The 25,698-nt window shown below is 40.2% G+C and overlaps 1 protein-coding gene across 4 annotated transcripts in view; it reads right to left on the bottom strand.

Annotated features, from left to right (window-relative positions):
- The window catches only part of reln (reelin), a 241,463-nt gene extending 219,315 nt beyond the window's left edge, over window positions 1–22,148 (bottom strand). For 3 of the 4 annotated variants that reach the window (XM_057835943.1, XM_057835944.1, XM_057835945.1), the window contains exon 1: window positions 21,442–22,147. In XM_057835943.1, coding sequence (XP_057691926.1) covers window positions 21,442–21,694 — 253 coding nt within the window. In that variant the 5' untranslated portion in view covers window positions 21,695–22,147. Of the gene's footprint in view, window positions 1–21,441 lie in introns of all 4 variants that reach the window. The other variant, XM_057835942.1, reaches the window with a different exon arrangement.
- Window positions 22,149–25,698: the final 3,550 nt, after the last annotated feature.

Here is a 25,698-nt window from a genome sequence, read left to right as displayed (position 1 = left end):
TGACCAGGAAGGGAGAAGGATCCCATTCCAAGTGGACTCTCACTAGTCCTTGAGGAAAATGGACACGGACCCGTTCTCATGAGGTTGACATTAACGTGCATAAATACATGGTAAAGATTAGTGTGTGTGTCTTAGTGTGTGTGTATGGGGGGTGTAGTGGTGTTAAAAAATACAATAATAGTGGACAAAAAGGTGGTTGAAATGAGACACTCAAAATTTAGCTTGTGCATACATCTAAAAAGTAAGTCACCTTTTCCAAGCAAAAGGTGTGAATAAATAATCGCCTGTAATAATGCTGTAATCAAGGGGGTGGCATTAAGAAAATCCTCTGAGAAACCCTTAAAGGGATCCTCTATTTTTAAGACAAGTAATTCTTAAAAGAGAAATGTTAGCATGAGTTATAATAATTTGATATTAAAACCCCTCTTAATGTTTTTGTTTTAATAAAGTTTGTAAAATTATTTTAAGTGATAGGTCGACATTCTTGTTACGCCGTCACTGGTCCCGTTGACGAAATTCCAGCGTGTCACCTTTTAGCTTTCCCAACATGTCGTCAGTTCTACCCTTCCTATTTGAACCAGATCTGAAAAGTGAAGAGCAGGACAGCACTGTCGGTCGCTCACAAGACGAGCTTCAGGGAAAAATGCGCGCAGCAAATACCTGATAAGACAAAAGTTGGGCAAAACTGGTGATGCGAGAGAGTCCGGTTGGGAACAAGAGCGTATGCCGTCTGGTTTTATTAGCAGATATTCAAGGTAAGCATATTGCGTTTTCAAACTTATCCCAATATAATTATGTAGATTGTTAGCATCCAGAGCTGTCGTGTGCTTTACATACAGTACAGGTCAAAGAGCACACCTTGTGTAATCCATGTCTTGTACATTGTAACGCGTGGTAGCTAGGATACGTGTATAAAAGTACCAAAAAGGGGTGAAGCTTCCATTTATGCACATTTATTCACAAAAAATAATATTTCCACCTTGACCACTCTTCACTCGGGAGCTCAGCAGTACGCAAACACGCGTTCCCTGACAAACTCCCAACATTGTTGTAAGGTCCACGTCAGTGTCACTGTCGTCACTGTAGCGTGCCATAGTGCTTTAATTATTTAGTATGATTTGGGGAAAACTCCCACAAAGAATAGTCAACATAAAAGATAGCAATAGTAATCCAAATCCGCGTTTTTTACTCACTCGAAGATCCAGGAATTAGACCGATCCCATGGCAATGTCGCAGCCGTCCATTCCACAAAATAGACTGATCCGAAAAGCCGCTGTGGGACCGACGAATCAAAAAAATGGACAGATCCGAAACCAATATTGCAGACGTGGTGGGACCGTCGGATCCAGAAAATAACCGGATCCCTTACTTGACTGAGGATCCAGGAAAAATGTTCGGGCGCCAGTTGTAACGCGTGGTGGGTAGGGTACGTGCATACAGGGACCAAAAAGGGGTCTATTCTATTCATCTATTCCATCTATTCACTAAAAATAATAATTCCACCTTGACCACTCACTTCACTCCCCTTGTTTCCATTTGACTGGAAATTGCATCCAAAAGCAGCACATCGTGACATTTTACTTCGCGAGTTTAGGCAGCAATAAGCAATTGTTTAACACGCTACAAATTTGGAAAGATACCAATTACGTCATCACTGCGAGCCCGCAAACCATGGCGCCAACTAACGGTCAAAATATGGACTATATATTATAAAATATTGCCATTGATTTAACATTTTATGTGTTTCTAACAACATATTTTAGTACAAGAGAACAATTGTAGTTTATTAGAGCCTACATTTATTTAAGTTAGAGGATCACTTTAAGACAGCCAGTCCATTGGTAGATCACAAATGTAGTCACCTTTAGCGCCTTAGTTCATTTTACCCTTTTTCAGATGAGCACTCTATTGCAATGTCTTGCTTGGAAAATGTTCCCTCAGCTGCATTCTTTCTTGGATAAAAATCCAATTCTTTCTGACCTTTCTGGATTTTGGACCAGACTTTGTGGGTTAAACCAGTTTTGTGGGAGAGGGAAAAGCAATGATGTGGCGAGAAAATCTACTGCCACCGTCATTCTTTTCATTGGTGTTTTATAGAAGAATACGACTGTTCAACATACTGTACATCAGGGGTGTCCAAACCGGTCCTCAAGGGCCGCTGTGGGTCCTGGTTTATGTTCCTACCAATCGAGCACGGACAGTTTAACTCATGACGTTTCTACTATCACAAGCAGCACCTGACTGCAATCAACTGATTGCACTTGTAAAACACCAGATTGGTGATAAAGTGTTGTCTGGTTTTGTTGGAATAAAATCCAGCACGCACTGCCACCCTATGTAGAATAGTTTGGACACCATTGCTGTACATCATGGTCGGGATGATCCTCTTTACCTAACTAAAAAAAAAAAAAAAGATTCTGTCTCTCCGTTTTCCTGACATTGGCGATGTTGGTCGCTAACCTTTCTCTTCACAGGTTTTGTGAAAGACATGACTGTGTGGCAGGCAGTGTTGTCACGGATAACTTAAAGTAATTTAATTACTGATTACTGATAACACCTCAAAAAAGTAATCTAGTTACTTTACTGATTACTTTATTATCAAAGTAACTAAGTTACTTTAAAAGTAACTTATCAGTTATCTTTTACCATTTTTATTCCTTTTGCTGCCTCAACATAAAAATAACAGAAAAATGTCATTGCGTGTAATTGAGTTTTTCACCTGAGGCTCAATCTTTGCGTTAGCGGGGGTTTAATTAGTTGACCACCATTGACTCGCCCGAGCTTAGCCATTCCGGAGCCCTAAAACTAACAAATAACTGACAAACTGCACAAAATTTATTTAAATCAACTTCAACGAATAATTAAACCCCCGCTGACTCCAAGATAAAGCCTAATGTAAAAAATTCTGAACTTCCCCTTTGAAATAAAGACCTAGCCGTTAAAATGTTGTCTCTAAAAGTTGTAAAGCAATAAAACAAACAACAAAAATGAATGAACAAAAATCCTACAACGTAAAGTTTTCACAATGGGTCAAAATCGTTTTTCGAACAGATCATGTGACTAGCACCTTGGAGACTATCCTTTGCTTTGCTTAGCCAAAACTATACCAGAGGAGGCAAGATGGATATTTAGAATTTCTATGAACCTAAGCTTTCAAACGCTGCCAACAACAACTTGAACAGTTGATTGAACTCGAACAGTGTCAAGATGTGCATATAAATATATATATATATATATATATATATATATATATATATATATATATATATATATATATATATATATATATATATATATATACTATTTTGGCCAAAAGTTTGGAGACACCTCAAAGGTGGATGTTTTGAAGAATATAGAACACAAAATCTGTTTTCAGTTATTTCACTTTTTTTTTCCATTCCACATGTTCGTTCAAAGTTTTGATGTCTTCAGTGAGAATATACAATAGTAGTGAAAATATATAAAACGCAAAAATCAAGAAGTGTGTCCACACGTTTGACTTTCATTTCAGTCTTCAACATGCTTCTCCCCCCAGACCCACAAATGTAAAACTCCGCCTATGATTACAAACTCTAACTATAAAATGTACATAATTACAGATATTATAAAGGCTGGTTACAAACTGTAGAAGTGCTGGCTGTCTCTTTACCTGTCGGCTTTGTCTCGAGTTTTTTTCGCGACGCGTTGTGCTGTAATTCCAAGTGCTTCCTTGTTGAATTGGATGTCGGGTTTTAGAGTGGTCTTTCTGAGCCAGCGCAGAGTTTGCAACGCACGGAGATATTTTTGTCATCTTTCCTGGACGGATATGTGAAGTAATGGCTGTATCTCCAGTGAGAAAATGCAGCCGTTTGTTGTATATCTCCGGCTCCTTTACTGTTAGCATCCTGATAGGTAGCCACTAGCCAGGCTATGTTGTTGACCGCCATGGCAGACGGTGCGCGCACAGGCAGCATGGTAATAAACGTGACCCATTTTTTCCCCCTGATGAGAAAACGTGAGATTAATGTCACTCCCAAACTCAAGCGCAGTATTTTCTTTTCAAATGCTCTTCGTACATGACTACAATTTTCTTCATTCTACATACAGTATGAGGCAACAACAAAATAGTAACGCACAGGCACCGAGGAAACAAACTTTAATCAGATTACTGGCTTGGAAAAATGAACGCGTTAGATTGCTCGTTACTGAAAGAAAGTAATCAGATTACAGCGCATTACTGACAACATTGGTGGCAGGACATATTTTGTTTCTACCTGGTGTCATTTCGGAATTACCAATCAAGTGTTACAGTCATTCACTTTGGCTAACTTTTTGACAAGACTGTTCTCCCTGTATTTTTCAAGAAAAGTCTGGGACACAGCCTCTCGAGTAGGTACAAAATCAATCGACAAATCAGATTTGTTTATTTGCGTGACGTGTTCTTCACGAGCAACGTCACTCTTGCGCGCCGAAAGTCGTCTCTACAACAACACGGATGGCGGGAGAGCCGAGAATATGTTCCAATTCGCGGTAAATTTAGTTTTAAATGAGCTAAAACACATCGACACGAGACATTGACAACAGTCTGTCTCGCGCTAGCCATGTTGAATAAACGCCGTTCTCCTCGTATGTTTACTTCCGCGCGCAAGTCCCTCGTCCTACCCTCGTCGCTTTGCTAACGGCACGTCTGCCCGTCGCTGATTGGTGCACTCCGCTGTCTGTTTGCCTCTTGTTAAGCTTGTTCGGACAGAATATTAATTAAAAATGAATGAAAACTAAATACTATTGAATATGTCGTTATTATCATTTTAAAAATGTAAGTGACGGGGAAAAATAGATTATGACCGGATTTTTATGACACTGTCAGTCAAAATGACAGACAACGAAAAAGTCTAGCGCAACCTCTGAATGCGTGACATTTAATAGCTGTGCACGTAAGTTTTTTTTTTTTTTTTGTGCTGTGAGCCTGCTTTCGAGCCATCATTCACGTGATTCACTCCCCCCTGATTTGCGCACGCCCATCTATTAACAACAAACAATGAAGGCTGCAGGCTTGAGGATTCATGGTTGCATTTTAACTGTAAATAACAGCAATGCACTGTCTCCGTGGGAGAAAAGTGTGGTGGCTGTGGCCACACACTTGGTAGAAAAATACCTATGGGGGAGCGGCAACGTTAGACAGTAAAAAAAAAACCTCCAGAACCTTCCACGTATGATGTCTAAGAAAAATAACACTTCCTGATTATTTAATGTTAGTCATTCACATTGTATTTTAAGCTAGAAGGTGTTGGAGATGAGTCCAGTGCGTATTGAGCCAAGGAGAGGAAAGTTTCCTGGTGAGTCTCCTATATGTGCTAAATTGATGTAGTGTTTGATGTGAGCTAAACAATGTGGAAAAATCCACACGTAAAATTATTAAACCAGCCAGGAGAATACTGATAAGGACAAATATTTGTGATAAGAGTTCTGTTGTTTTGTCAGTTATGTTGAAGAGTGGTAAAAAAAAAAATGTAAAAATAAAAAAGTGTTTTAGCGAACTTTTCAATTTAGCGTTAGCACATGAGCTGTGCTTGTAATAGGAATAACAGTGTTGACTATATTAAAGTCCAATATACAGTATATTCATTTTTTAATTCAGGTATCCCATTACTGGTCTTTGTATTGTATTGCTTTGCACTTTGAGTCACGACCCTTCAAGTTTCGTGCAGGCTGTTTTTTTTTGGGGGGGGGGGTTCGCATGGGGAGAAGGCTTACACAGTGCAATTGAATTTGGACTTGTTCTGAGTGGGCCAAGAGTTGGTTATTAGTTTAATGATGTTTTACAGTTTTCAGGGCTTGGCCTGTTTGAATTTCCAAACATGTTATATATAATTGTAAGCTACATATGACTTGTACCTCCCTGCACAGCAGGAATAATATTTGGTGGCAAAAACAATAACACAGATTGAATATTCGTCGACTAAAACTAGACTAAAACTAACACATTTTGAAATGACTAAAATATGACTAAGACTAATATGTATTTTCGTCCATAAGACTAAGACTAAAATTAAAATGGCTGCCCAAAAAAAAAACACTGGGGTGTACCCTTCCTCCTTCCTGTTGTTAGCTAGGCTCCAGCACCCCCGTGAGGATAAGCAATTCAGACTCAATATGAATGAATGAATAAATCCTAGGGCAGTGATACATGGGCCACACAAACCCTTATCTTACAGTGCCTTGCAAAAGTATTCGGCCCCCTTGAATCTTGCAACCTTTCGCCACATTTCAGGCTTCAAACATAAAGATATGAAATTTAATTTTTTTGTCAAGAATCAACAACAAGTGGGACACAATCGTGAAGTGGAACAACATTTATTGGATAATTTAAACTTTCTTAACAAATAAAAAACTGAAAAGTGGGGCGTGCAATATTATTCGGCCCCTTTACTTTCAGTGCAGCAAACTCACTCCAGAAGTTCAGTGAGGATCTCTGAATGATCCAATGTTGTCCTAAATGACCGATGATGATAAATAGAATCCAACTGTGTGTAATCAAGTCTCCGTATAAATGCACCTGCTCTGTGATAGTCTCAGGGTTCTGTTTAAAGTGCAGAGAGCATTATGAAAACCAAGGAACACACCAGGCAGGTCCGAGATACTGTTGTGGAGAAGTTTAAAGCCGGATTTGGATACAAAAAGATTTCCCAAGCTTTAAACATCTCAAGGAGCACTGTGCAAGCCATCATATTGAAATGGAAGGAGCATAAGACCACTGCAAATCTACCAAGACCCGGCCGTCCTTCCAAACTTTCTTCTCAAACAAGGAGAAAACTGATCAGAGATGCAGCCAAGAGGCCCATGATCATTCTGGATGAACTGCAGAGATCTACAGCTGAGGTGGGAGAGTCTGTCCATAGGACAACAATCAGTCGTACACTGCACAAATCTGGCCTTTATGGAAGAGTGGCAAGAAGAAAGCCATTTCTCAAAGATATCCATAAAAAGTCTCGTTTAAAGTTTGCCACAAGCCACCTGGGAGACACACCAAACATGTGGAAGAAGGTGCTCTGGTCAGATGAAACCAAAATTGAACTTTTTGGCCACAATGCAAAACGATATGTTTGGCGTAAAAGCAACACAGCTCATCACCCTGAACACACCATCCTCACTGTCAAACATGGTGGTGGCAGCATCATGGTTTGGGCCTGCTTTTCTTCAGCAGGGACAGGGAAGATGGTTAAAATTGACGGGAAGATGGATGCAGCCAATTACAGGAACCTGTTGGTATCTGCACAAGACCTGAGACTGGGACGGAGATTTATCTTCCAACAGGACAATGATCCAAAACATAAAGCCAAATCTACAATGGAATGGTTCAAAAATAAACGTATCCAGGTGTTAGAATGGCCAAGTCAAAGTCCAGACCTGAATCCAATCGAGAATCTGTGGAAAGAGCTGAAGACTGCTGTTCACAAACACTCTCCATCCAACCTCACTGAGCTCCAGCTGTTTTGCAAGGAAGAATGGGCAAGAATGTCAGTCTCTCGATGTGCAAAACTGATAGAAACATACCCCAAGCGACTTGCAGCTGTAATTGGAGCAAAAGGTGGCGCTACAAAGTATTAACGCAAGGGGGCCGAATAATATTGCGCGCCCCACTTTTCAGTTTTTTATTTGTTAAAAAAGTTTAAATTATCCAATAAATGTTGTTCCACTTCACGATTGTGTCCCACTTGTTGTTGAGTCTTGACAAAAAATTAAAATGTTATATCTTTATGTTTGAAGCCTGAAATGTGGCGAAAGGTTGCAAGGTTCAAGGGGGCCGAATACTTTTGCAAGGCACTGTATATGTCAAGTAGGAGGCCTGCAAAATTCTGTCCAGTGGGGTCCAAATTGGCCCCAGGCCACAAGTTTGGGACTACTGCTTTTGCGGTTGTTTCTTCTAAAAATGCATAGCACTGACACTGAGTTTATCAACAACAGCAAAGCTTTTCAGCATTTAAACCATAATGTGCTGTATAGAGTGGAAAATATTGTGTCAGAGTTTTTTTTTTTTTTTCAATGGGTGCTTCTGTAGCCACAAACTACAAAAAGACACAAGGGAAGCAAGTGCTTGCTTGGACCACTGCAGCTTCATATCTACTGCATCTGCACAGCCCAGTTATAACTAAATATATACGCATGCTCTTCAACATCTTGAAACTACTTGCACCCACTCATCTGCCCACTCATGGAACTTACTGAAAACGCAATTTGCATTTGCTTGTTCAGAGTTTGTAGGCTTTGGCTTGAAGGGGGAAAAAAATCCATTGAGGAAATGGACAATAAAAAATGTAAGACTTCAGTGCCACGTGGCAAAATGAGTCTGAAGCAGGAACACACCTCATCACACAAATGCTCTAAATGGTTTCTTGCTTTTCGAGCAAACTTTCAACACACAAGCACTAGGAGATTCTTCATGCTCTCATGTTCCGGTACGCAACATCAGTTATCCTTTTTTTTTTTTTTTCAGAAAAGAGCCAACAGACTGACATTATTATCAATCAACTCCCACTTCAGCACCAATTTCTATTCCTGTTATCATGTGTTATTTTATGGTAACACTGTAAAAATTCTAAAAGCCTGCTAATTGGGACATGCTTTTTGAGCTAGTGGAACATCTGACCTGTCTCTTGGTAATGATGGATCACCCACTATGAGCCGCGATCTGCGTGCACGGTCAAGCATGCATGTGTGACAAAAGGGAAATTCCAAATGCATATCCATTCTCATTTCTTGCCCATCTGCTCTTCCATACAAAAGAATTGGACATATCTCAGTGAATAAAAAGCTCTTTAAGTGGTTGATCATTCTTTGTCCACACACAGACGGAACACCCAAACACGCGCAGCACGCCCATGCAAATAGTACTGCACTTGACACACTTCCCTCTACTCAGTGAAGTGACCTATTCAGACAAAGCAGCGGGAGCCTGAGTGACTGAAGAGCTGGAAAGTTAATGAATTCAAAGCGTTCGGTACACTTTAAAGTGCAACTACGCACAGCATGTTGTTTTTCCTTTACTCACAGGAGAGCCCCATCAAACCATTAGCCCCTATCCACTTGCTTCTCTCTTTCCCCCTTTAAGTTTCCACTGTTCTCCAAATTTGGATGGCTCCTTGCAAACTAGGCCAAGTTTTCATTGGTTCACAAACCAATTCTTGCAACAGCTCTTTATTTTGGTAAGCATGTGCAATAATAGAGAAGGTGAAAAGAGAAAAATGATTTGCAAAGCTGATCTAAAATCAAAACATAAAAAATTTCCGAACAGTGAAACCCTTGTGTTAAAAAAAAAAACAGTGTTGGACTTTCTTATTTTTATTCAACCACTCTTAGGTTTATTAGGTGATACTTGGGTGACCGTGACATATTAGAAGGTACTAAAATCACAACATACTACGATAAAACCATTTTGGCCCGCAACAACTTAAAGATGGGAGCTGTGCCTCCATGACATCTTTGTATTGCTTTACCGATAAGAGCAAGTGGCTGGTCTGATAACATCTGCTTTTCCAAATAAGGCCTTGTGCTGCTGACCTTTACCTCAACACGGTTGGCATGTTGTTCAACAAAGAAAAAAAAAACATAGGAAGAGGTGCATAATACATAATGGTGGTGTTTGACTGGGGAAGAGCCTAAAAGGTTTAAGGCTCTGAAGGGAGGGAATTAAGGAATTTAAAAGATAAAATTTATCTCCAAGGTGCCACTAAAGATGTTATTTTGTGGAAAAATACAGTTCACGATGTAGGTATTCCAAGCATCTCATCTAATCTCTACTATTGTCTAATAATTTGCTGTTATATAATTCTAAAAGACTTGAATCATTGCAAAAACCACTAGGCAAGACAGGAGTTCTCCCATATGAGACTAAAACTGGATCTGTTTGTTGCCCTCAGTCAGTCGGAGGAATGTCCATCCCAGATATTTTCTCACACAGCAGAAATTGTATTTTTCTTTTATTTTGAAGGCGTCGCCAGGCTAAACATGGATTTATTTCATGGTCAACCAGTCTGTTCATGATTTGGACCCAACCAATAAGGTCTTATGCTGTTCCCAGCATTTGTTAAAGCATTCAGCTCCTCCAGTTTTTCTTTTTCAATGTGTGTTTCCAAGCAGCTACAGATTACTCATGACCAAAGACCAAAGGAGATGCATTGCTGACTCGCATTTAACAATCGTAATGTGTGGTTGAGGAACAATGATGTATCCGGACAGACATTCTCATACAGTTCAAGGTATAGCCAATGTGCCATCTTTTTTAAAAAATGTTCCAATAATAAGGTCAGTGCAAGTGCAAGTTATCACTGCCATTCAATAGATGAGAAAAATAAAATGTCAATATTGAGGGAAAACAAAACCATTAAGCACCCATGTTGTCTTCTTGGACTCTGTTACAAAATCGCAATATTCGAACATCCAGGTGGAAAAAATGAGACCAGTCTCTAGGACAACATAAAACCTTTATGGTGAGAGACATATTTCCCCAGTTGATACAATAATGTAAAGTTGTGTTTAAAGGGTATGAAAACCCATAGGGGGTGTGAGACATCAATAGAACCGTTATGTGCCAAGATAACAAATATTGATAAAGTTAACAAAAAAATCAATCACATTAATGAGCAATTATCGGAAATAGATCGAAAATGACGAACATTTCTGAAAGTGTTCCGGTAACAGCCGAATGGGGCGGAGACGTCATAACAAGGAAACAAAAGGTCGAGGCAGGTGCCATCGTTGTTTATTGACGAGAAAGTTGCGTTCGTGTTTTATCATAAAATCGCTTAGATGGTTCAAACCTGTCATGCTATGTGGTTTACAAATAGCCATTTGTCGCAATGTAGTACCCATGAGTTCCCGAACGCGAGAAAAAGAGCTGGACTACGCAGACAATGAGTAAAGTTCGTCAGTGCTAAGAGGGCTAATTTTGCAGACCCAGCCTCCGGCACGGTTTTGTGTGGTGCGCATTTTATACCTGAAAGCTATACGAACTATGGGCAAATGAAATCAGGTTTTGCTAAGAAATTGCTGCCGAAAGCAGATGCGGTGCCCGGTGAAAGAGGACGATGACTGGCTCTGATGAGACCACCTCACCACCCCAGGCAAAGCAAAGGAGGGAAATGGCCAGAGTGAGTACTCTTTTATAATAAATAACATATCACGCATTGGATATAGGACTGGACACATGTATAAATTATCGCTCGTAAAATATATAGAACAAATCCTCTAATCCCATTCATATTTGTGTCGGTTGGCAGAGTGAAACCGATGATAGCATATTAAATGATAATTATTCTATACATTACTTTATTTTGCGGTCACTGTGTATCATAAAAAGAAATGCAAAACAAACCATTCGGTGATTCTGTTGCCGCCCCGTGTTTCATCAGTGTGATTGCTCCCCTCAATGATCCTTTCATTAGGCTGCATTGGCTTTCGTTTGGGCTCAAATTGATAACCCAAAACACCAAAGAAAGGTTCATAACTCTCCTCGAAACCATTAGAAGAATGTTCGTTACGTCGGATTCGTCGTTGCAAATAGAAACTAAATTGTCCGCCATCATCGCCGCCATTCAGTACTAAGCACTGAGCCGGTTGTTTCCCTATAGTGACGTCACGCACACAATATGCTAGATTTCCGGCATCTCAGGGGCGGGTCCTTTTAGCTTGACAATCGACCTCATTTCTATCATTTTCTTGGTGTTGCGATGTGCGTAATTCCACCAAGTGGCTTGATATGAATTCAAAAGGCATGCGTTAATGGATAAATGATGGAATATTAGCATTTCCCCAGGTGTTGTCATACCCTTTAAACAGATATTGGATGTTTTATTTGCACATGATCACTCATGAATCCTGTTTATTTGTCATTCAATACACAAAAGACCAACACCATTTATTTAACCAGCTTTTTATATTTTACAAACACTTGTAATGGTGACATACAATATTCCATCTTTGAAAAGAGGATTCAACTGTGATTTCCATTACAACTGTACATGTCATGTCAAAAAAAGGTTGCAATCAACAACCTTGCTCATCAATGTAACAAAAAGCAATTGCCCCCATTCTTGCTCCTGTCCATCCTTTTTTCCAACTCATCAAAAAAAAAAAAAAAAAACTTGTGACCCTCCCCACTCATTGTTTCCGTTGTATTTGCAAATTGTAATTAATGGGTCTACAATAAATTAATAACAGACAATGTTATCTAATGTAATTATTTTTCACTTGATTTGGATGTTAAGATTTCGGTTTCTTCCCACAAATATTATGTTGCTGTTATGCGATGTTTTTTGGCTCTGATCGAGTAAAAGAGCATTTTGTACAGCGCAGCTCTCTGTCAATTGTTAATAAAAGTGTGCCAAAAGGGAAGGCTGTCATTTAATGACTTCTCACGGATTCCGACAAAGTTGGGCAGTATTGATTGATGCCAATACTCTACAGATACTATGCCGTTTGAGAGAATTTTTTTTTTTTTCCAACATTCATAGTTTCATGATAATGTATGTAAATGATATCGGCACATTATTAGTTTGTTAGTACACTTCATGTTACTTGCATCCGTATCTGTACAGCATTACTTTTCAGTTAATGCTGTATTGCCTTGAAAGGTAAAAAATAATGAGAATTCTTCAACACAGATCTCCAAAAATGGGGATTTTTCTTTAGTTCAGCCATTCAGTGTAATCGAGAGGACTGACCAACCAGAAGAAAAACTCTTCAAGTAAAACAAATGCATCTTGAAATGACCCTGTTGGTTATTTTGAGGGCAGCTGAGATTCCAGAGTGACCTTCCTGTGCTTCCCCACTGAAGATAGGAACAGACATAGGCAGTGTGATTGTACGTGTGAGTGACACACGCTTCTGTCAGACACAAACCTAAAGTGCACATAATCTTTTCATTGCACCTTCTCTTTAGTTATAAAGAACTGCATTTCCGTATTATGTTTCTCCATCACAATCCCGGCAGCAGTTGCAGCAGAAGCAGGAACCTTTCTTGACCATTGCATTCTGATAACTTAATACAGTAATCTACAGAACACACATAAACACAGTGACGGCCCACACAACCCAGTCTTATCGCTCCATAGCAACTCGGAAGGAGGCAGAGAGGTCAGGTCAGAAACTCAATTACAGTAAAGCAAATGGGCCACGCAGAATCTTACTTCTGCTTGGCTTTAAAAGCTCGGATGTTTTCGTGAGACTTTCACCTCTTTTCTCTTCTATGAAAAGGTTCACCAATTCAGTTGTGTCATCCAAGTTCCTTTGTAAAGTAACATAGCATTCCTTCAACATTCTGCCTTAAAAGCCTTCGCCAAACACATGGCCGGCATCTCATGCCCGCCACCCACCATTTCCTCATGTAGCTTGCTCAATGGTTAGATCACACATTACTTTTAGGAGATTAATCCCGGGCCTTTGAGCGTGTGAAAATAATGAGCAAAAGCAATGTACTGTACACTCTTTAAATACTAATAACACACACACACAGGCAGCTGTGGTTGCCAGATATTACTGCTAAAAAACTGGTAAAACTGTAAATACACATAAAACTGTATAGTGCTTCAGCAACTGCAGATTTTTACAAAAGATTTTTGTAGAAATTTTTAAAATGGAAAATTATGAGATAAAAATGTTAATGTATCGTATTTTCCGCACTAAAAGGCGCACCGTATTGTAAGGCGCATAGAACCGACGCTACGGTAGAGACTGGGGTTATGTTCTCCGAGTTGCTGTGAGACCTCTTGCGGCTCAATACTCATTGATATAAAGTAGCAAAAATACCTAAATATAACGCACACCCGAAATTCTCCTGTAAAATCTAGGGAAAATTCTTGTACTCGTGTATAAAGCGCACCCTAATTTTAGCACCAATAAATATGAGTCTCGTGCAGTGCTTAATTTGTAAATCATATGGTGCTGGAATGCAAAGTACATATGACAGAGCAGGGATGATGAGACACGCACAGGTCCCGGAACACAGGCAAAAACTGGTGTGGAAAACAACACGCCAATGCCCACTTGCCATGCTGTGGGACTTACAAGCCTCAATTTCAGATAATATCCATGGTATAAATGTTATGACAAGAATTTACAATTATTTAGGATATACTCTGCACAGCACTGGCAATTGCCCATGCATATAAACACAGGTGGGACTAGTCAGCGATAAAACATGGCTATAGACGATTAATACATGGCTAGGGACTCATCACCAAATGTATCACTATACAGCCCTTTTCACACACATATCCAGGGAAATTCCTGTGTAAGGTGACGCGGGATTTGCTCGGGTCATTGCTTTCACGCATGAAAAGATGTCCCGAGAATGAAGCGGGTTGGACGCTTTCACAGACTTGTCCCGTGTTGCCCATTGGTGCTCTCTGTGCGGGGTGGGCTGCTGGCGCGATTTTATAAACCGGACATATATGTCATTTTTGGTCGGCATCGGCTGTCGCAACATTGGTCAAATCATGTTTTGTTCCGGGGGGAGCGTTCCCAACGTCGTTACTCCAGCCAAATTAAGCTCATCAAGACAGTAAGGGGTGGCAAGTGGTAAAATGGGGCCTTACAAAAATCCAGCCCAACCCGAGTCGGTCCACGGGCATTAAAGCCCGGCCCGAGCCCGGTCAATTAACTTGATTTGCAGGCCCGACCCCGAAAAAACACAGAAATTTTATATTTTATTTGTAGGCTCAAGCCTGAACCCCCATCCCCCCGAAATGTTATGTTTTATTTGTGAGGATGATAAGGATGAAAAGGATGGGATGCACCAGTCACACCTACAGCACTGCTTGCTGCTTGGGAAAACGGACTGGTTGTGTTTTGTGTGATCACATTTGTGATGATTCCTGCATGTGTCTTTTGTAATGAATTCTCAGTTGGTTTAAAAAGTCTGCATATTCTTTTGCTCATTATAAATGCATTTAAACAATGAAATAACACTGGAAACGTTTGTTAAATATAAAGAGCTGCGGTTTTGCGGACACACAAAGGGGAAGATTAAAAGGGATCACATTTGTAACAATGTCTCTGCGTAAAAGACGTCTTCGGTAACAAATTCTCAGTTGGCAGGAAAAAAATCGCAAGTTTTCTCAATGTTTAAATAGTCCACATATTTTTATGATTATTTTAAAGGCATTCATACAATAAATAAGGCTGGAAAAGTCTGTTAAATATAAATAAACAGATGCGGTTTTGCGGACACACAGAGGGGTAGATTAAAAAGGGGGCATGGCACTTACTGTTTGCAATGATCATACAGCGCCTTCGCTTTTTTATCCAATTTATTTACTTATAACATTTCTTAGTTTAACATCCATAAATCGTTTGAGTATACGAATATATATTTATTTAAAAAAGTTAGCGAGCGAGAACCCCGGCCCGGTCCGACACAAACGTAATATCTGGACATTTTAATTTCGTTATATTTTCAGTTTAATTTAGCTATTTCCCGCTTGCTATGTTTATGATTGCGATGTTTGTGTACCGCTTTGCGTTTTACTGCGAAGAGGGAGAAAGTGACGATCGGCCCGCTATGATATTTACCTTTATCAGCCATCGTGCCGTGACCCTGGAATTTAAAGCCTGCTTTCATGCACACCGCTTCCCGGTTAGTCCCAGACATGACACTAGGACGCGACCCGTGAAATGTCCGCGTAATCTCCGTGTCAGTTGACACGGGAAATTGTTTTCACACACAACTGCTACACGGGTTAATCCCGCGAAATTCCCGGTGTTTGTGAAAGGGGCTGTAGCTAAGCGTTTGACTCTTTGTCAACGTTACAATAGAATACAATACAATACATTTTTAAAAAAATTTTGATAATATTATCATTTTCTACACACAAGAGGTACGGGATCCCCCCCCAAAAAAGTCCCGGAACACAAGGGACGCCAAAATCAAGATGTGGCGGATCCTGTTTCAGCGTGATCCGGCACAAATTAACCCCTGGTCTCGTGTCTCGAACTTTTATACGTTTCTTACCAGTAATCGGAAAGAGTGGATCACAGTACAAATGAAACGAACTCACTGAAATCATTTGACCAATTAGAGTGAAGTATTACCGAAACAAAATGGTGACGTCATATACCTTATTGGAATAAAACACCTGTAAAATCTGGATTTTGTAATTCTTTTGTCAATGTGAATTTTTTTTTTTTTTTTTTTAAGTAGAATATTAATTTTCTGTGGTAAAATTGCTCACAGGATACGGTAATAATTTTCACAAAGTAAGCGGTTGTAGCGAGTTGTAACAGAATTCACCTGCGGAACTAATGTTAGCAAGTTGTGTACTTCCCGAGGGGAAGAGTTTAGTTAGGGGAACAGCCGGAAGTAAACAGACGTTTCCCGCGAGTTGCATGCGAGACGTACGTTTTTACTTTGTGAGTTTCAATGTCAATAAAACAACGTGGCTTGGCTCCGTGGTTCGACACTCCTCCTCAGACTCCTGTCCTAGCTCGCTACAAGGTCAACATTTATATGAAACGGATCACCGTATACGTCTCTTCAAGACAACATGGCCGTGTCAATAAGCCGGCATGTTGGGACAACAAGGTAAGAAAAATGTACCGGTAAATAATAGACGAGTACAACAAAAGCATTTTAATTGTATTAGTTGTGAAAAATATCATCAGGAAAACAATTATTTACAACATGAAAGTTGATTATTATATCACTGTCGTTCAGATCAGGTAAAATTGTGCTGGTCCATGCTGACACTGGACACATTTCTGCAGATATTTAAGAATATCTTTTCATGGGACAACACTGACAAAAGGACACTTTGACACAATGAAAAGTAGTCTGTGTGCAGCTTATATAATAGAGTTCATTTATTTTCACCTCAAAATAACTCAAAATTAAGCCATTAATATCTAAACCCCGGCAACAAAAGTGAGTACACCCCTATGAAAAAATGCACATCCCTAAATGCCCAAATTGAGTACTGCTTGTCATTTTCCCTCCAAAATGTCATGTGACTCGTTACAGGAGTGCTGTCAGCATGGCTGCAGAGATTGAAGAGGTAGGGGGTCAGCCTGTTACTGCTCAGACCATACGCCACACTCTACATCAAATTGGTGAGCACGGCTGTCACCCCAGAAGGAAGCCTCTTCTGAAGACGGTACACAAGAAAGCCCGCCCGTCTCATCAGACCATAGGACATGGTTCCAGTAATCCATGTGCTTTGTTGACATGTCTTCACAACTGTTTGTGGGCTTTGTTGTGTACTGTCTTCAGAAGAGGCTTCCCCCTGGGGTGACAGCCATGCACATGTAGAGTGTGGCGTATGGTCTAAGTACAAACAGGCTGACCCCTCACCCCTTCAATCTCTGCAGCAATGCTGACAGCACTCCTGTAACGAGACACTTGACATTTTGGAGGGAAAATGACAAGCAGTACTCAATTCAGACATTTAGGGGTGTGCATTTTTTCATAGGGGTGTACTCACGTTTGTTGTCGGGGTTTAGATATTAATGTCTTATTTTTTTAGTTATTTTGAGGGGGAAATTTAAGATTAGATTAAAAACGTTCCTATTCAACAAAGCTTATGGTCAGGCTAGTTGAAGTCAGAGTAAACTCAAAGTTTAGTCTAAGCTGCACTAGAAGCTATAAAGCTGGGGGAAGTACAGCCACTGAGTTCCATCTCCTTTTTCTCACTCTACCTATCACTTATCTTACTTTATTTCTATTTTCCATTGTTAATATCTTGTTGTCTAGTCTCTTCATCACTAGTCACCCGGTGTCCCCTTTCCCCCCTCCCCTCTGGGGAGGGGCTATTTTTCAGCTGCAGCCTCCTGACTGTCCGGACCCCAAGCTGGATGGACGTCCTCGTTGCCACCCCCGTCTCATCTGGCTAGATGGACCTCTTCTTGTTCCTTTACTCCACTGCATCTTTACGGACTGTAACTTCGCCTACTAATTCCCATTAGCGGTCCTGGGGCTTCCTGTCTATCCGTCCTGGGGGTGAATCTCTCCTAACTGTGGTACTCCCCAAGGTTTCTCATTTTTCTCTCGAAGACTCTGGAGTTTTTGGAGTTTTTCCTTGCCGACATGGAGGTTCTAAGGATGGGGGATACCCAGGACTTGAATTTATTTATTCATCTTTGTTGCCTCATTTGCTGTTTCTGATTGTGTATCATATTGCCTCTGCAAAGCCCTTTGAGACAACGTTGTTGTGATCTAGGGCTATACAAATAAAATTGAATTGAATTGAAATAAATTAACTCTATTATATAAGCTGCACACAGACTACTTTTCATTGTGTCAAAGTGTCATTTTGTCAGTGTTGTCCCATGAAAAGATATACTTACATACCTGCAGAAATGCGAGGGGAGCACTCACTTTTGTGATACACTGTATCACTGTATCCGTCTCCATCCTGTGTATAACGCGCACCCATGATTTTACAAGTGCATTTTGGAAAGAAAAGTGTTTGTTATATTTGGGTATTTACAGTATAAGGCGCACCGGATTATAAGGCGTACTGTCGGCTTTCCAGAAAATGTAACCCCTTAATGCTTGGAACATGAAGCAATTGTCAGCGAATTCCAAAACTTAAAAAATAAGGTCCTAATGGAACTTTTTTCAAATTTGTAGAAAAAGAAAAATCTAAATGAATATGTGTAATAAGCGCTCTAATATCTATAACCCTCGCTAAATCCAGGTTTTTTTTTTCTCATGGAACCTGCAGATGCATGTGTTGACTTGCATCCATCATTTTTTTTTTTTTTTTTTTTTTGTTAAATTTCAAAATTCTAAATTAGTCTCAAAGTAATGAAATTCTGAGTGTATCAAATGTGATACACTAGACTAGAAGGCGTTAAGGCTTTTCGGTGCGCCTAATAGTGCAGAAAATAAGGAAAATATTTTATACTGTGATCCATATGTAAGAAGTCATGATGGTGGTGACATCATTACACTCCTTTCCTCTATATCCCCACAGTCAAACCAGGATTAGAACGGAAGTATCATCATTTTAGCAGTCAAGCGCGCTGACTATAGAGGTACTGAAGAGCTGTTGGCGTAAGTGCTGTGCATAATGTTTATATTTATTTATATATATATATATATATATATTTTTTTTTTTTTTACAATGTAGATCGAGCCTTACTAAATTCATGTACGTGGGTCAAGATTTGGGTTGCTGAAGGGTAAAAAAAAAAACTGTTGAAATTTAACAAGAGAATGTTAACTGTGTATGGTGCCACATGCTTCAGCCGGAAGAAATTCTGAAAAAATGGAACCAAGTTTAAAAGTGACGATGAAGTCAAAAGTGTTGTGAGCTTTTTCTTTACGCTTAGCATTATTACGCTGAGGTTACACGGAGGCTTGTGCACAAATGGGAAAAGTGTGTGACAGTGCTGGAAGACTACATTGAAAGAAAAGTAAGCTTTTATCTATATTAGAAGTCCTTATAATGAAAAAAATCACCTTATTTGTTGAATGGCCCTTATATCTAGAATGAAAAATAATATAATAATTGTGATCCTTACTCAGTCACTGCCATTGATAACGATCGATGCCAATCTGTTTAAACTGGGATGGATGACATTGAATAATCCCGCTTCAGTACCATTGACGGCGTGCAGCGTCCAATCCATTTTGAGTGGGAGAGGCTAACAGCAAATGACTGCTGCATGGCCTCCCAGTCAAAATTGGTTGGACATCTATCGCTTTCAATGACAGCTAATGAGTTAATTCCTGAAAAAAAATTAAAGGTGCTAGAACAGTAGAAAGGTTGTGGATCTCTTATCTTTATATGCTAGTTACCGTGTGAATAATGTAAAAACAATTCATTTTCAGAACTGATGTGGCTCATCTACAACCATCAATAGCAGCCACTGACTTGATATGTGCACTTTGTCCCCGGCAAGGATTGTCAATTTCTTTCAGGCAATGAATTTATCACCTGGATGAAGCTATCAAACCACAATATTCCTTCTACTCTGACATTTGGAAGCGAGAACATTCCATTATGACCCATTATTATCGCTGAACTCAGTACACGGGCAGCCATATTTCACTTTTTCACTTGCCATTCAGTCTTCCACCCTCCCAAGTCAAAACCGCAGAAATTTAACAATGAGCCAGCGTCATGGGCCAAAGAACGGGACGGAAAAGAAAAGTGAGCAGCTTGGATGCCTGTAATTTTTCCGTGGAAGCCACGCTGCTGCTGTCTTATCTGTTCAATCCTCTCATCGTCATTCAAATCTCCCCCTCACTCTGTATTAAAAAATCCTCTCCCCTCCCGGTCCACCACGTTTCAAATGCTAATTATTTAAACCTCTCTGTGTGCACCATCCCTCCAATCCACCAGCCTGTTATTCAAATCTCTCAGCTAAAAGGTGCTTGACTCAAAGCCTGATCCATGAGTAATTTCCAGAAAAGGATCAAACTGACTCTTTCATAGTATACTATACTGGCTTCTCTGGAAAAATGCTCTCCTTGGCTTTCATCTGGTCTTTCCCAACAAACTGTGTTGAACAGATCCTGTTTGAATTCAAGAAGTTTATTTGTTCAGAAACACTACAGCTAATCAAGCGAGAATGAGTGTTGGAAGTCAACCACATGAAACGGAAAGAAACCAAAAATGACAACACACAAAATGTGTATATTATTTCACTGTGAGGGTAAATTAAATTAGCAATATAAATCACATTTGTGTACACATGACTCTTGGGAAGAGGACAGTAGCATGGGAACATAACCTCTGTAGAACTGTTCTGGCCCGCGAGGGTCACCGTCCTCAGTGTTAAGTAAGTTAACAGAGGCTGTGCAGAGGAACGGCGAAGCAGTTGGAGTGATCATGGGGGATCACTCTTCTACGAACAGGTGCTAGTGTATCAGCGTTGGAAAAATTCAATTAATCTCTATATTCTCACACTCCAAACCTAGTTTAACTAAATCAAAATCATAAGCATTTTATGCTTCTTTTGTTCCTAGTCCCTCATCGTTTTTGCATACACACTCCTTTTAGTTCAGTCCTCTGATCCTGTCGAGAAGTGTCCTACGCACAGAGCAACGGGATCAGCTTAGTCAAACAGCAAAGATGCTCAACACTGAAAAAGTCTAAATCAATATCACTTTTTTTGTTTTGTTTTGCAGTTACATCAACAATGCTTCCACACAACAGGGATGAAAAACTACATCTAACTGTTTATAGTGTCTATTTTGGACTAGAAACAGAAATGTGTGTCAGATGTAAGATATACAGTAGTTAGAGGTGTGTTGATTTTGGTCTTTTGTCCCTTCAAAAAGTTGATTTTTTTTTTCTTTTATTTGCCTGCCAGCAATTTTAATTATCTACAAAAAAACCTAATTTACTGAATTTAGGTAAAATTTGCAATCAGAATAAGAGAATGCATGCAAACCACTACAATAGATAGGTCAAGTTTGATTCTACATTAAAAAAAAAAAAAAAAAAAAAAAAATGGACACACCTTGGTATTCCTGTCCTGGGGTGTAGGCAGTGGGGTTACCCAGAATCTGGAGGGTGAGCAGCACTTCATCCCCACCTTCAGCAACCCCAACTCCATCCAGCTCTGCATGATGGGTGCACAGGAAGAAAAACGGGTTGAACCGGGGGTAGAAGCTTGCCGGAGGTACCCCAAAGTCCACGCTGCTGCTGCCCAGAACCAGGGCCAGCAGGGTGAAGCCCAAGATGCCCCCAAGCGGGGCCCACGCCGCCACCATTGGCCCCCAAAGAGTGAGGGTGGGTGATAAATGAATAGGGGGAAAGAGGACACAGGTAGATGGATTCCAGGGAGAAGGTTCTGGAGTCCACTGATGGGTAAAAAGTCCAAAAGTGTGTTTAGGAAAGTATGTGCTGCAATATTGTGTCAAATTGTGGCAGAAGCTGTGCTTCTTCTGGTGCTTCCTCTCCCTGTCCTACCTTTACTCAGGGAGTTGAGCGCTTGAGCTGCGCTGTCCTGCTCCAGCGTTTAAATACCTCAACACCCCTCCCCATGGCTCCCTCTCCTCCCTCTCTGCGCTCGTATCGCTCCAACACCAGTTTCTCGCGTGCTGCTAGAGTTCCATAAGACGGCCTCCTGTCTCCTCCTCCCTTTACTCTATCAGCACTTTGTCGTTTACTTAAGCCCTTCCTTGTCCTGTCTTCTCCAGTGTGTCTTCAAGGCTCATAAAAAGCAGCGTTTTGGCACCCTTGGAACACTCACTTGAGACCCGAGATCTCCATGCAGCTTGCATCCTCCCACAATCCCTCCCCACTTTCAATCTACCGCGTTTACAACATCTCCATCGCTCCTCCCTTCTTCGGCAAGAACACAGTTTGTTTTTCCTCTCCCCCTCTGTTGTGTCTTTCAATAGTTTTCCATCAGAATCTCCTTTTCCACAAAATTCTCCAACTTTTCCCCCTTCTTTCAGATGAGGCCACCACTAGCACAGTCACCCGCCATAATGGCGATTTGTAACCCCCACCGAGTTTGGCTGAGAGATGAACATTTCACATGCACAGTGTACACATCCCACATGTCTCCCTTCCTCCTTTTAATCCTCACATACACAGCGCTCCCAAATGAGGACAAAATGAGCTGCGGAGTTCAAGGCCACGCACAGTAATGTCAGCACTTGATCAGTTTCTGCCAAGTCTTGACCAGCAGAGTCTGTCAACTGTCAAATCCTTGATTGAATGGCTGCAATTTTTAGGTATTTTGGACCAAATAAGAGGGAACAGATTTTTTTTTTACAGCTCAACCTAGCATTTCAGGGTTGGAATTCCAAATGTTGCTCTCAGGCTCATTTTTTCCTTACTCTCGCCATTTAACTTGGACGGTAATAGTGACTTTATTGCTAGCCCTCCAAGTTCAAATGAATTGGAAGTCTATCGCCATTAACTCATTTGCTCCCAAAAACGTATAAATACGTTCTATTTTTAATTGTTTCAGTGTCCCCAAAACGTATTTATAGGTCTTTTAAGTTGTTTTTTTTTTTTACAAGAGGCATCTCTAGGTTCAGACGCACCTAAAATGCAATGCACAATGCTCAAAACTCATTTTAAAGCAATAAAACTGGCCACTGGAGGGCAGTAGCGCATTTTGTAAGAACTCATCTCGGGCCAAGAAAGGAAGTGAAGAAAAATAGTCAGGAAACGGAAGTTGGAGGGATCTTGTGAAGACGCGTGAGGAAAATGTGGAGAACGATCGGGGAAAAAAAGGCAAACGACACTGGAGGAGTGTTTTGAACAGAAAATGAATCCATCATCAAAGAAGGATTCAAAAAAATCTGTCTTGATGAGACGGACGGTGATTAGAGAGAAGTTTACCCCATCTGCGAGACGGCCACAACAGCGTCAGGTTCCACACGCGTTCTGCGGAGCTCACGTTGCATTACTCCTGAGCTCGAGGTTGAAATCAACGTTGAAGATGATGAAAAAAGTGAGACCGATCTGGATCCGCATTCATCAGATTACTGGGAGCCACCTCATTCAACCGGGAGCAGCCGAGAGCCTTCCCCGTTGTTAAGTGCGCAAATAGTTCAACAGTTCAACAGTTTAGTTATATGTAAATAAATTGTTACTTTGCGATCAAAAGCTCTATTTGTCTTGTTGTTTATGATATTTTGTAGAGTAAAAACATTATTCAGATGTTTGCGATGTAACAAAAGCGAAAAATAGCTGTGTTAAAGTCAAAGTTATGTTTGAAATGTATGCTTTTACAAAAAGCTCAATTTCTTTTTTTTTTTCATCAGAAATTGGAAATTGCTCATACTAAGCTATTTTCTAATGCTGATTCCTATAGAATGGAAGAAGAAATTAACTAACCTTTTTTTCTGCTGAAAGAAGAGCGTCTAATCTTTCATTTGGTGGGTTCCATGTTTATATAGGAATAGAACCGAATTTTCTGTGGGCCTTGCAAAATCAGTCAAAATCCAGTAAAACGGCCGGTGAAAATGGCTGGGAGTGAATGAGTTAATGGCACCCAGTGAGTTGAATGACCACCTATTAATAAATTTTGGTGATGTCCATCAACTGAATGTATTTTTTTCGCCAAACAAACAAAAAAAAAACACCTTAAGGTAAAATACTGTGACCTTTGATTGCCAAGAGATTACCATAAAAAACACAAAAAATACATGTCAAACAGTATAGTTCTTCAGTAACCATAAATTTTACTGTAGATTTTTTTCAAACGAAAAAAATCATAGTAGAATTTTTTTTTTTTTTTTTTTTTTACATTTAACAGGTTTTGATTATGTGGGTGACATGGCTTTACTTCTTTTCTTCCACCTTTTCAACTAGGGTTCGAACCCACACTGCCATCTTGGCAGGCAAGCATGCTGACTCCTGAGCAACTGAGGCCAGATTGGAGAAGAAATGGCTTGAACTTAAAAGACTATACCGGCAGCTGAAACCATAGACGGAGTTTGACTTTTGTGGCAGGGAGGGCCAAAAATTTTGACGACCCCAAAACGCAGTGTCAGCCATAAAATGAACTTACAAGATATATGCTCATATAGTACCTTAGCCCATGCTCATACATACAGGCATCCCAGCTGTGTGTTTGCGTGTGCGTCCAGGTGTGAGCCTGCGCATTTTTCTGCCTCACCGAGTGGAGAAGTAGACATAGCATCCTTTTTGACTGAATATTCCAGCCAGGAACATTTATAATAGTACGTTGAAAATGAGCGTTTTTTTTTTTTTTTTCCCCATCATTTTTTAGGGGAATTCTAAATCAGGCTGCTTAGGACAGCTATGTTTTTGGCCAAAATTGTCGTCCATTTAATATGGTACGCCCGGCGGTGGCTCTGTTGTACAATCTTTGGTGGGCCAAACTGAAACACCGCTCACCATTTTTGTGGTACTCTCCGATGTTTTATGGTCCACATCTTGAATCCTTGGTTGTCGCTTTTGACAGCTTTGGTTGGAAAAAAATTATGTATTTCCATCTTGCCTCTTCTGTCCTCAGTGTTTTTTTTGTTCGTTTTATTTTTTTGGCAAAGCAAAGCAAATGACCGTCTCTAAGGCGCTAGTCACACGATCTAGTTGAAAAATAATTTTGACCTAATATAAAATATATATATTTTTTGTCCATTTCATTCATTTTTGTTGTCTTATTGCTTTACAACTTTTATAGACAACATTTTCCTGACAAAGTTTTAATTTTTTTTAAATTCATATACTGTCACGGTAAGTCAATTACATGCAATGACATTTTCGGCCACCAGGGGGACCATGCCACCACCCCCTTAATCTCCGTGTATGGCTGAAACTAAACTGGACTGTTGGCTCAGTAGTCAGCATGCTTAACTGCCACACTGGCAACATTTGATTTAAGCCCTGGGTGGAGAGGGGGTAGTGAAAAAGGCAGCACAGTGATGTCACCATCAGCACAGTTACACATAAGCCCCATTCAGACTTATAACTAGCTAAATTCCCATGTAATGTGATGGTTTAACAGTGTCATAGCTTTTATAATGGGGGACACTTTCAGACATGTAGTGTGCCGGCGCGATCTGAGCGGGGAGGGTGGGGAATGGACTTTTTTCAGTCGTTTGCTGTAAAACAACAGTGAAAATAACCCAAACCTTTTTTTTTTTTTTTTGTATTGTTTCATAATTAACCTGGCACAAGTAGATTGGTTGTTCCAAATATCCACAATGAATATATTTTACATATCAATCTGAGAAAGATCCTATCGAGATCTGTTTCAAGGGAAGAACTTTAAAACAAATATATGGCT

The sequence above is a fragment of the Corythoichthys intestinalis genome, chromosome 5, assembly GCF_030265065.1.
Source record: "Corythoichthys intestinalis isolate RoL2023-P3 chromosome 5, ASM3026506v1, whole genome shotgun sequence".
In the NCBI taxonomy this organism is placed as follows: domain Eukaryota; kingdom Metazoa; phylum Chordata; class Actinopteri; order Syngnathiformes; family Syngnathidae; genus Corythoichthys; species Corythoichthys intestinalis.
Note: the sequence above shows the minus strand (reverse complement) of the source record. Positions and strands in the feature narration are given on the sequence as shown.